The following is a 12,048-nucleotide window of genomic DNA, read 5'->3' as shown; positions in this document are numbered from 1 at the left end:
GGTGCTGTGTTTGCTGTGTGTGTGTGTGAGTGAGTGAGCTGGGATCAGTGATATTACTGGTGCTGTGTTTGCTGTGTGTGTGAGTGAGCTGGGATCAGTGATATTACTGGTGCTGTGTGTGTGTGTGTGAGTGAGTGAGCTGGGATCAGTGATATTACTGGTGCTGTGTCTGCTGTGTGTGTGAGTGAGCTGGGATCAGTGATATTACTGGTGCTGTGTCTGCTGTGTGTGTGAGTGAGTGAGCTGGGATCAGTGATATTACTGGTGCTGTGTCTGTTGTGTGTGTGAGTGAGTGAGCTGGGATCAGTGATATTACTGGTGCTGTGTCTGTTGTGTGTGTGAGTGAGTGAGCTGGGATCAGTGATATTACTGGTGCTGTGTTTGCTGTGTGTGTGTGAGTGAGCTGGGATCAGTGATATTACTGGTGCTGTGTTTGCTGTGTGTGTGAGTGAGTGAGCTGGGATCAGTGATATTACTGGTGCTGTGTCTGCTGTGTGTGTGTGAGTGAGTGAGCTGGGATCAGTGATATTACTGGTGCTGTGTTTGCTGTGTGTGTGTGAGTGAGTGAGCTGGGATCAGTGATATTACTGGTGCTGTGTTTGCTGTGTGTGTGAGTGAGTGAGCTGGGATCAGTGATATTACTGGTGCTGTGTCTGTTGTGTGTGTGAGTGAGCTGGGATCAGTGACATTACTGGTGCTGTGTCTGTTGTGTGTGTGAGTGAGCTGGGATCAGTGACATTACTGGTGCTGTGTCTGTTGTGTGTGTGAGTGAGCTGGGATCAGTGACATTACTGGTGCTGTGTCTGTTGTGTGTGTGAGTGAGCTGGGATCAGTGACATTACTGGTGCTGTGTCTGTTGTGTGTGTGAGTGAGCTGGGATCAGTGACATTACTGGTGCTGTGTCTGTTGTGTGTGTGAGTGAGCTGGGATCAGTGACATTACTGGTGCTGTGTCTGTTGTGTGAGTGAGTGAGCTGGGATCAGTGACATTACTGGTGCTGTGTCTGTTGTGTGTGTGAGTGAGCTGGGATCAGTGACATTACTGGTGCTGTGTCTGCTGTGTGAGTGAGTGAGCTGGAATCAGTGATATTACTGGTGCTGTGTCTGCTGTGTGAGTGAGTGAGCTGGGCTTTCACCGTCAGATGGTGGGGTAAACTCACCTTTACCATGTGGTACCACACAGCAAACTGATGCACTGGACAAACAGATTCTACTGGATCAGGTGCCCTTCAGGAATTTAAGGAGAAAGATGCTTCAGTGATTCTTATTTTCGAATGTGATTCCTACCTGTGGACAATGTCATCTTCATTTAGCTGTCTGTGAGCTGAAAGCTGTAATGCAGATTGTGTTTGTCCTTGTGTTCAGGGTCCTGTCTCCCAGGCCATGCTTATTAAACTCTACCTGTGCTGGGTTGATGCCCTGTCTGCCGCAGAAACCACTGGACATTGACAAGCTGAAGAAACAGGCAGCAACCATCCCACCCATGGTGAGTACTTGACCTTAGGAATACCTGCCATTAACTGCACCTTTGTTACCTCTAGACTCGACCATTCTGACCCGCACGTGGCTGGTCTCCCACGTTCTATCCACTGTAAACATGAGCTCTTCACATCAAGTTCTGTTCTCCTATCACCTCCTCTCTGACCTCCTCTTGCTGAACCAGATTGGTTCCCAGTCCGGCAATGCCTCAATTTTAAAATTCTCATCCTTGTTTTCAAATTCCTCCATGACCTTGTCCTTCCTATCTCTGTCATCTCTTCCAGCCTCACAACCTTTGACATCCTTGCACTCCTCTAATTCAGGTCTCTTGTTCATCCCCGATTTTAATCGCCCCACCATTGGTGGCCATGCCTTCAACTTCTAGGCTCCGCACTCTGGAATTCACTCTCTACACCTCTCCGTCTATTTACCTCTCTTTTATTCACAACTTATAACTAATCTCTTTGACCAAGCTGATTGTTACCTATCCTAATATCACCTGTCATGATTCAGTATGAAAGTTTTTGCTAAGGCCCCTTGGGATGTTTTAGAGAATTTTAAAGATGTTTTTTTTCTCCTCAGCCTCCATTGCCTGGACTGAGGGTGTTAGGGGGCATTGTCTCCAGTGTATTGCTATAGAAATTGCCCTCACATTGCTGATTAGCTCTCCACTCTCTTGTGGCTGGGACCTGGTCTCTGCTCACTGCCCTCATAGATAAATGGTCATTAGTAATGCCATGGCCAGTGGTATCTCTGCTGGAGAATCATGAGGGCCATTTTACAGAGCACCGTTACTGTCAATCCATCAACAGATAAGTGGCAGCAACCGAACTTTGAAAGAGTTTCAGGTAGATCCACCAATTAGGAAGGAAAATGTGGAAACTGAGTGACAGACCAGATTTCCTCGTGGCCACAGGGTTCAGAATTCATTCTGGATTGAGTGTCCATGGTATTCCTCTACCCCTCTATGATTACACAGGAATTCCAAAGCTGTACTTTTTACATTTATGTTTCATCAATGAGAATAATTATTAACTGACAAACTCTTTATCGGAACCAATTTTAGAAAAAGTGTTCCGGTTAAATGTGGATCTCGGCTATTAGCTGTGTTGAAGGAAGTCAGTTCTCTAAAGGTTATGGCTCGTTAGTGTCATTAGTGTTATGATGTGGCAGATGATGTGTGCCAGGCAGACCAAATCCACAAGGAAAACTTGGCTACGCTATCAGTGGTTTTGCAATTTGTATTTATTACGCAAAGATGTGTGTACTGAATTCAGAAGTAAGGAGTCCACTAAGACCTTTGGAGATTTAAAAAATTAAATTACAATATTTTTTAACAAAATAAAAGATTTCAAGCATACACATAAGACTACAATTACTTAATACTATAACAAATCTAAAATTCCTAATTAACCTGACTCCCAGTTAGGCACCTCCTTCAAGACAACAGTCCAAAATAGATTTTAGATTTTAAAAAAACAGCAAGTTAACACAGAACCCACTTGACAGTGGAATTCTAAATGGCTTTCTCCAACTTTAGTTACTGGACACAACAGACTTATGCATAAAATGGCTGGAGGCTTCTTCAAGGCTGTTTCACACCTTCCTATTAGGTCTTACATGGCTGCCCAACATAACCTTTCATTCTCTTTTATATTCGTTTCTCTCTCTTTAATATGTAAATTCCATTATTCCATATATCTTTGGGACTGCACCTTTCCCATAATATAAAAATTTTCATGTTGCCAATATTGTCAGTAACCTTTGGGAAAAATAAACACACTCCTTAGCCTTGCTTATCTGGCTAGTTGTAAACAGACTAACATCCCTTTGAAATTCAAACAATCCTTTCACTTATCTAAAAATGCAAATTCCCATTACATCTTACATACAAAGACAGCATCCATGTTTACTCATTAGCATTTCAAGTACATTTCTACACCTAACTTCTTTTGATAATTTAAAGCTTTCAGTCCACCTGACTCCAATTGTAATTAAGTCACACAGACAAAACCATCTATACTCACACCCATAAACCTACTTTACAATAAACCAAAAAAATGTTATGAAATTTATTATGTAACATTAGGAATTGAATAATCTGGCGAATCTGTTGTAATTCTCTCAGCTGTGGACATTCCTTTATTTGAATGATTTCGGTACATTATTATCATGCAGTTTGCCACTGACAGCCTCAGTCTCTATGTTGCTCTGTTTCACCAGATGTTCTCTGTTCTTAACTACGTGGAATGGGTTCAAATTGAATTTCCTTGCTTTCCTGTATCATCTATTAACTCTAATCATTTAGCAGGGGTGATATGCTGTCACTCACTCAGCTCATTCCCTGTCCCCAATCATATCATCCACAGCTAGGCTTACTTAATAAAAATCATAGAATGGTTACAGCATGGTAGGAGGCCATTCAGTCCTCATTTCCCTACCGATCCTCTGCAAAAGCAACTCGCCTAGTTGTCATTCCCCCCCCCACACACACACACCGGCACCTTTTTCCCATAGCCCTGCCAAACTTTTCCTTTTCAGATAATGATCTAATTCTCTTTTGAAATCCTCGATTGAATCTTGCTCCAGACTCAGGCAGTGCATTCCAGATCCTAACCACTCGCTGTGTGAAATAGTTTTTCCTCATGTCGCCTTTGGTTCTTTTGCCAATTACCTTAAATCTGTGTCCTTCTCGTTCTCGATCCTTCCACCATTGGGAACAGTTTCTCCCTATTGACTCTGGCCAGACTCCACATGATTTTGAATATTTCTATCAAATCTCCTCTCAACCTTCTCTAAGTAGAACAGCCCCAGCTTCTCCAATCTATCCCTTTAACCAAAGTCCCTTATTCCTGGAATCATTCTCGTAAATCTTTTCTCTAAAGCCTCTCTAAGTCTTCACATCCTTGCTAAAGTGCGCCATCCAGAACTGGACGCAATAGTCCAGTTGAGGCTAAACCAGTGTTTTATAAAGATTCATCATAACTTCCTTGCTTTTGTACTCTATGCCCCTATTTATAAAGCCCAGGATCCTGTATGCGTTATTACTTTCTCAACTTGTCCTGCCACCTCAATGATTTGTGTAGATATATACCCAGGTCCCTCTGTCCCTGTATCTTCTTTAGAATTGTCCCTTTATTTTGTATTGTCTTTCTTCATTCTGCCTACCAAAATGTTTCATTTCACACCTCTGCATTAAATTTCATCCATCATGTCTGCCTATTCCATCGGCCTGTTATATCCTCTTGAAGTCTATCACTATTTTCCTCACAGCTCACAAGTTTTGTGTCTCTATAAATTTTGTAATTTTGTCATGCATACCAAGTCTAGGCCATTAATATAGATCAAGAAAATAAGTGATCCTAATACCGGAAGCCTCTATACACTTTCCTCCAGTCTGAAAAACAATCGTTCAGCAAAACTGCTTCCTGTCACTCAGTCAACTTCATATCCATTTGCCACTGTCCCTTTTATTCCATGGACTTTAACTTTGTTGGGAAGCCTGTTATGTGGCACTTTATCAAATGTCTTTTAAGTCCCTGTGCATCCCAACAACCTTATTACCCTCAGCAACGCTCTCTGTTACCTCACCAAAAAGCGCCAACAAGTTAAATAAACACAGCTTGCCTTTAACAAATCTGTGCTGGCTTTCCTTAATAATCCACAAGTGACAGTTAATTTTGTCTTGGTATTATTGTTTCTAAAAGCTTTCCCGCCACCAAAGTTAAACTGTTTGGCTTGCAGTTGCACGGTTAATCCTTACAATTTTTTTCGAACAAGGATGCAACATTTGCAACTCTCCTGGTCTCTGGCACAACTCCGAGTCTAAGGAACACTGCAAAATTATGGCCAGTGCCTTCACAATTTCTGGTCACACTGTCCTCAGTATCCTTGAATTTATCTCATCTGGTCCCGGTGCCTTGTCAACTTTAAATACAGATAGCCTATCCAATACCTCCTCCTTATCAATTGTAAACCTGTCTAGTGTCGGAATTATCTTCTCTTTCACCATGGCCTGGGTAACATCTTCTTCCTTGGTAAATACAGTTGCAAAGTATTAATTTAATACCTCAGCTGTGCTCCCTGCCTCCATCTGTAAATCCCCTTTTTGATCCCTATTTGTTGTAAGATGTGTGTAGTTCAGTAGGTCTCACACAGGGGCCCTGAGTCTTGTATAGTTTAACAGTAAGTGTTTATTCACTACAAGTAACAATGTACTTATATACAGTATAAGGTCTAAGCTAGGAGCTGTCTCCATGTTTGCCTCTACACACGTCTCTGTCCAGTACAAAACTGTCCTCCAGACTTAGGTCATGTGTTCCTTTACATCACACTGTGGGCCAGTACCCAGACCCACATTAACCCTATCTATGCCAAATCCCTATACTTCACCAACCCCCAAGTCTTTATCCAACATATTTACAATGCATTTCTGTTCACCCAACATATTTACATTACTTCTGCTACTTCTTCTCTCCCCATCAAGTTTCTGTTTACAGGGTCAGGTGGTCTGGAGGCTTTATAATTTTTCCAGATCTTGTCTTTACAACAGTTGGAGGAGTGGTAGACTTGGTTGTACTGGGTAAACCTTGTTGAATCAGAGGTTGTTTTGGATGTGGTCATTCTGGCGTTCGGTCGGTTGATCTTAATTCTCTTTTTCAGTTCTTTGGAGTTGAACCGCTCCTTCTCTCCTCCCATCTGGTGTTATCGATGGTCTTTGGTTTGCCCCATTCCTTACTGGGAGAACGAACACCTATCATGCTTGTTTTGTTTCCTTCCAAGTGCGGTTCTCCATAATGCATGTTGGGATGGAAGGCGTCTCTTCCCATTGTGTGGGTATGACTTGTCAATGGGCTCACCTGGCAGCTTAGCTTTCTGTGCAATGACATTCTCATTGGTTTGCTTCCTTGTCTCACTCAGCTGATGACTGCTTCTCTGTTCCAGCATCGTTTGGCTAACAGTTGTACTGGCTGGAGGTTGCAGCACCTGTGTTGTGTCTTGAGGTATCTTGCCAACAGATGTCGGAGCTGGAGACTGAGGCTCTTCTTGCTACTGTTCATCTCTTGGCTGTCTTCTGTTCTAGGTGCCATGGTAACCATCTGAGTGGTTGGCTGGCCTGACAATAAGGAGATTCTGGCACCTGTAAAGAAAATGGACAAACCGGCTCTGCAAAGACTGAAGACAATTCTGAGCTGAAGTCTCATTCGAGAGTATCTTTTCTGTTGGGGCTGTCGGGAACTTGCAGTTCTGTGTAATTGACAACAGAGATTGTTTTGATGCCATCTGCCATCTTAAGAAGGTTCAGAGTAATGCAGGTATCTCTGCTCAGATGAGAAAAAGACTGGTGACATACATGACTTCAAAGATCTCTTTTCTGCCATACCTTAATGGTTCCAGAATCAAGCCTATAACCAGAATCAGATTTCTCTATAGAGTGGTGTGTTTGTTGTTTGGAGCCAGAGGGTCCCAGCCACCGTTCCTTATCCAAGAGGACCAGAACACTGGCTGTTGTGTCCAATTTGAAGTTTGTGAGATGACCATTAACCGAGATGTCCGTGTTCCAGAACAAAAATCCCTGATCTTTGAACTCTCCCAAGAAGCGTTGTTGGGTTTCCTCTTGATGTGGTACCTCGACCTCATGAATCACCTTGGGATCGTCTGTGCATCTGGCTGTTTTAGCTTTGTATCGCTTTCCAAAGTGCCCTTTGTGGTTGCAACTAAAACACTGTGCTGAGACTGCTGGACATTGATCACCCCTGTGGGGTCACTTGGCTTCACATCGCTGGCATGGTCACCCACCCTCTAGTGGTCAGTTCGTGTATTTCTTCCCTTGGCCTGAAGTGTCCCTGCTCCTCTGCTGTTTTACCACTGGACAGTTGAGGTTACTCTGTACCATGGCTTGCCTTCGTCCCTTTCGATGTATCTGTGCTGTAAATAGATTTCGGATTGCCTGAAAATCTGAATGGCCTTTTCAAGGGTCAAATCTTCCTTAGCCTGAAGCATGTCTGAGAGCGCATCATCTGCCACTCTGATTCTATCCCTGATTAGCTCTGATTTCAGGTCACCGTAGTCACAACCTTCAGCCATTCTGTAACAGGTTCTCTTGGCTGTTGGACACGTTTGTTAAACTTTGCTCTTTCAAGGATCTTGTTACTGTTCAGATTAAAACATGTGTCCATGTGTCAAATGATTTTAAAACTTGGTCAAATTTTGCTGAGGATTCATTGATTCCTTGTCTATCTATTACATCATTGGCTATTGGACCAACTAAATAAAGCAATGTGTTAACCTGTTCAGCTTCTGTTTCTATCCAGACCTGAAGCAATCATGTATCTAAAGAATCTCTTTTTCAAAATCCCCTTATTTTTGACTGGCCTGGGCCTTGGATGATTCCAAACTGGTCTGATAAGGTAGATTTTTGATCATGGTCATTTCAAATTAAAAGTGTGTATAGCTTTAAACGCTGTTAGGAAATCCAAGATGCTGCTGCCATATGCTCCTTCTCAACGAGGTTTCTCGTGCTTGTCGGTTTTGGTGGGGCAATGGCGTTTGCGATTTCTGTGCTTTAAAATTTTCAGCAACTCCCTGGATCGACCCACAATATCTGAGGGTTCTCAGGTCTTGAAACCATCGAATCCCAGCCTTTACTGGAGTTTAAAATGCCAATTTATTTTTGCATTTAACTTAATTTTTTTTCATTCTAGTTGTCATGTGGTCAGGCACCAAGTTGGAACCAGGGACAGTTTGCGGTGCTTTTTTTAAACAGCAATCCTGATTGCTGCTGACTTAAAAGCTTTTTTAAACTCATGCTGGCCAAGTACTTAATTTTTTTTTTTAGCTCACGCCGCTGGGTCTTCTGACTCTGCAACTCTGTGGGTGTTGAAGCTGGACTTCCACGGGATTCAGAGGATTCTTCTGCTGCAGTGTGGAGTTTTATTTCTGCTTTCTGCTTCCAATCCTGCTTCAGAGCTTCTCTCAGGCGATCTCCTTCTGTCTCTTCGCTTCTGGTGCTTTCAGTCAGGTCAGAACCCTCCTCTTCTCAATCTTCCAGGTTTTAAATTTCTTTTCCAGTCTCTGTGAGGTTCTGGGTTGTTCAGAAAGCTGCCACCATGATGTAAGATGTGTGTAGTTTGGTAGGTCTCATGAAAAAGTTCTGAATCTTGTTTGGTTTAACATGAAGTGTTTATTAACTACTACCAAGGCTGCTTAGACAGCACCTTCCAAATCCATGACCTCTGGCATCTAGAAGGACAAGGGCAGCAGATAGATGGGAACACCACCACCTGGGAGTTCTCCAAGTCACTCACCATCCTGACTTGGAAATATATCACCGTTCCTTCACTGTCGCTGGGTCAAAATCCTGGAACTCCCTCCCTAACAGCACTGTAGGTGTACCTACACCACATGGACTGCAGCAGTTCAAGAAGGCAGCTCATCGTGTAAGGTCTAAGCTAGGAGCTGTCTCCATGCTTGCCTCTACACCCATCTCTGTCCAATGCAAGCCTGCCCTGTGACTTGGGGTTATATGTTCCTTTACCTCACACTGTGGGCAATACTGTACCCAGTCCCACGTTAGCCCTTTCTATGCCAGACCCTTATATTACACCAATCAGCCCCACTCCTCCTTTTATCACCCTTTTACTATTTATATACCTCAAGGCTTTTGGATTCACCTTTATGTTGGCTGATAGTCTCTTCTGATACTCTCTCCTTGCTTCTCTTGTTTCTTTTTTAATTCCCCTTAGAACTAGGCTGAATATAAAAAGCTCACACTTGTATTATCAACCTGACATCTGTCATACTCACCTTTCAGCTTCATCTTCCTCCCTACTTTGAAATGAACTTGAGCTAAGGAGGGTTGCCAGATCAGGAGAGGCTAAATCTGGATAAAACTTTCCCAAATATCCAGTTATTTTAAAGGCAGCTGAAGTTCAACATCAGAGCAGTTCTCTCAGCTGGCTGGTACAGTGATGGCCTGAATCCTGCCCTGAATTCTGCTCTCTCACTGCTCTTTTACATTCCAGATCTCCAATCTGTATGAGTTACCTGAGGAGGATCAGAACTGGCGGAAGCATCCAGAATATCAGCAGCAGCTCCAGTTGGAAAGAGAAATCTATGATAGATCCAGTCCTCAGGGCAGAGCCAAGGACCCAGCAAAGGAAACCTCAGGTCAGTAAACTCGGCCAGGTCAGCAAGCTGCCTGACATCTGGAATTATTGAAAGCAATGCAGTGAGCAGCTTTGTGTTGAGAACATTTTCAGTGACAGACTGATGTTACACTTCAGCTGCATGTCATGTCTTACATTTCACTGGTCTCTCTTTAGACAAAACAGCGCCGTTTGGCCCAAACACGGATGGGAGGAGGATGTGTGCTGAGCAGGACATGAGGCTTTATAGCTCACCGAGACGCACAGTATCTCCATATTGCCCACCTCCCAGAGACACATGCAGACCCCATTCTCACACAGAGCTCCAGATGTTTTCCACAGCAGGTGAGCTCAGAACTGTGGGAGTTTGAAAATGTGCAGGTATTCAGGCCTCAGCTATTTATAATTTACATCAGCGATTTGGATGAAGGAACCCAATGTACGGTAGCAAAATTTGCCAGTGACACCAAGATAGGTAGGATAGTAAGTTGTCAAGAGGAGGTAGAGAGTCTGTAAAGGGATATTGACAGGTTAAGTGAGGGGGCAAAAATTTGGCAGATGGAGCATAACATGCGTAAATGTGAAGTTATCCACTTTAGCAGGAAGAACAGAAAAGCAGCACATTATTTAAATAGAGAGAGATTACAGAACTCTGAGGAACAGAGGGAACTGGGTGTCCCGGTACATGAACCACATTGTGTTAGTGTGCAGGTACAGCAAGTAATTAGGAAGGCAAATGGAATGTTGTTTATTGCAAGGGGAGTGGAATATAAAAGTCAGGATGTTTTACTGCAGCTGTACAGGACCTTGGTGAGACCACATCTGGAATACTGTGTACAGTTTTGGGCTCCTTATATAGAAAAAAATATATAATTATGTTAGAAGCAGTTCAGAGAAGGTTCACTGGACTCATTCCTGGGATGAGGGGCTTATCTTATGAAGAATGGTTGGATACCCATTGGAGTTTTGAAGAATGAGAGGTGATCTTAGTGAAACATAAAAGACACTGAGGGGACTTGACAGGGTGGATCCTGGGAAGACATTTCCCCTCATGGGGGAGACTAGAATCAAGGGGCACAGTTTAACAATAAGAAGTCTCCCTTTTAAGACAGAGGTGAAGAGAAATATTTTTCTCACAGAGGGTTGTCTAAGTGAGTATTACTCACACCTGAATCAGGAGGTTATGGGTTCAAATCCCATTCCAGAGACTTCAGGATAAAAATTGAGGCCAACACTCCCAGTGCTGCACTGTCAGAGGATCAGTACTGAGGGAGTGCTGCACTGTCAGAGGATCAGTACTGAGGGAGCACCGCACTGTCAGAGGGTCAATACTGAGGGAGTGCTGCACTGTCAGAGGGTCAGTACTGAGAGAGTGCTGCACTGTCAGAGGGTCAATACTGAGGGAGCGCCGCACTGTCAGAGGGTCAGTACTGAGGGAGTGCTGCACTGTCAGAGGGTCAGTACTGAGGGAGTGCTGCACTGTCAGAGGGTCAGTACTGAGAGAGTGCTGCACTGTCAGAGGGTCAGTACTGAGGGAGTGCTGCACTGTCAGAGGGTCAGTACTGAGAGAGTGCTGCACTGTCAGAGGGTCAGTACTGAGGGAGTGCTGCACTGTCAGAGGGTCAGTACTGAGGGAGTGCTGCACTGTCAGAGAGTCAGTACTGAGGGAGTGCTGCACTGTCAGAGGGTCAGTACTGAGGGAGTGCTGCACTGTCAGAGGGTCAGTACTGAGGGAGCGCCGCACTGTCGGAGGGTCCGTACTGAGGGACCGCTGATTGACCTGAAAAATTAACTCTGTTTGCCTCTCCACAGATGCTGCCTGACCTCCTCAGTGTTGTGTTTTTATAATGATATAAAGGCACCAATCACTCATAGGGGATTGGGTAAACATGATGTGTGTTCATTTATTTAAACTAGGTGCATGAGAACAGATATACACGGACAGAAAGCTTGAAGACATCAGCAGCAGAGCTGTGTGTGCTGTGTTCTGCTCACAAGCCAAGTGAAACTGAGGCTGAATCACATGACACACTTCCCTTCTGATGATGTCATGCTGCAATCCCTTAAAGGAATATGACAACATCCCCCTTTCTTTTTAAAGATACTTTCCCCCCCTTGCAAAGAAGTATAACTATTTTTGATACATGTTCATGTTTAGTTACCATTACATAAGTGCATAGGACTGATGAATCTATGAGTCTCTAAAGTGTAGAAGTAATCTGCCAGTACTCCCAGATCTTGTAATGATAACCTTATCAGGAGGTGTCTTTAATTGCTCACAGTGATCTGTGGGATTGCCGTTCTTGGGTGTCATTCCTAGTTGCATTTGGGATCTTGTCCTCGATACAATCGGACTGTACAGTGGTTGAGGATCTGGAGTGGATCTGATTTGTCCTTGGTTACATCTCAAAGTTGCACCTTTG

General features: G+C 43.7%; 2 protein-coding genes across 2 annotated transcripts in view; both read left to right on the top strand.

Moving 5' to 3' along the window:
- The window catches only part of eif2b1 (eukaryotic translation initiation factor 2B, subunit 1 alpha), a 1,065,098-nt gene that overhangs the window by 7,049 nt on the left and 1,046,001 nt on the right, over positions 1–12,048 (top strand). The gene's annotated exons all lie outside the window — the stretch shown is intronic.
- Positions 1–12,048, top strand: part of ncor2 (nuclear receptor corepressor 2) — a 278,572-nt gene that overhangs the window by 177,595 nt on the left and 88,929 nt on the right. Inside the window, exons 21-23 of the mRNA XM_078554604.1 lie at positions 1,365–1,485; positions 9,503–9,647; positions 9,803–9,970. Coding sequence (XP_078410730.1) covers positions 1,365–1,485; positions 9,503–9,647; positions 9,803–9,970 — 434 coding nt within the window. The remainder of the gene's footprint in view (positions 1–1,364; positions 1,486–9,502; positions 9,648–9,802; positions 9,971–12,048) is intronic.

This window comes from Cetorhinus maximus, chromosome 12 (genome assembly GCF_964194155.1).
Source record: "Cetorhinus maximus chromosome 12, sCetMax3.hap1.1, whole genome shotgun sequence".
NCBI lineage: Eukaryota > Metazoa > Chordata > Chondrichthyes > Lamniformes > Cetorhinidae > Cetorhinus > Cetorhinus maximus.
This window is presented reverse-complemented; position numbering and strand designations above follow the sequence as displayed.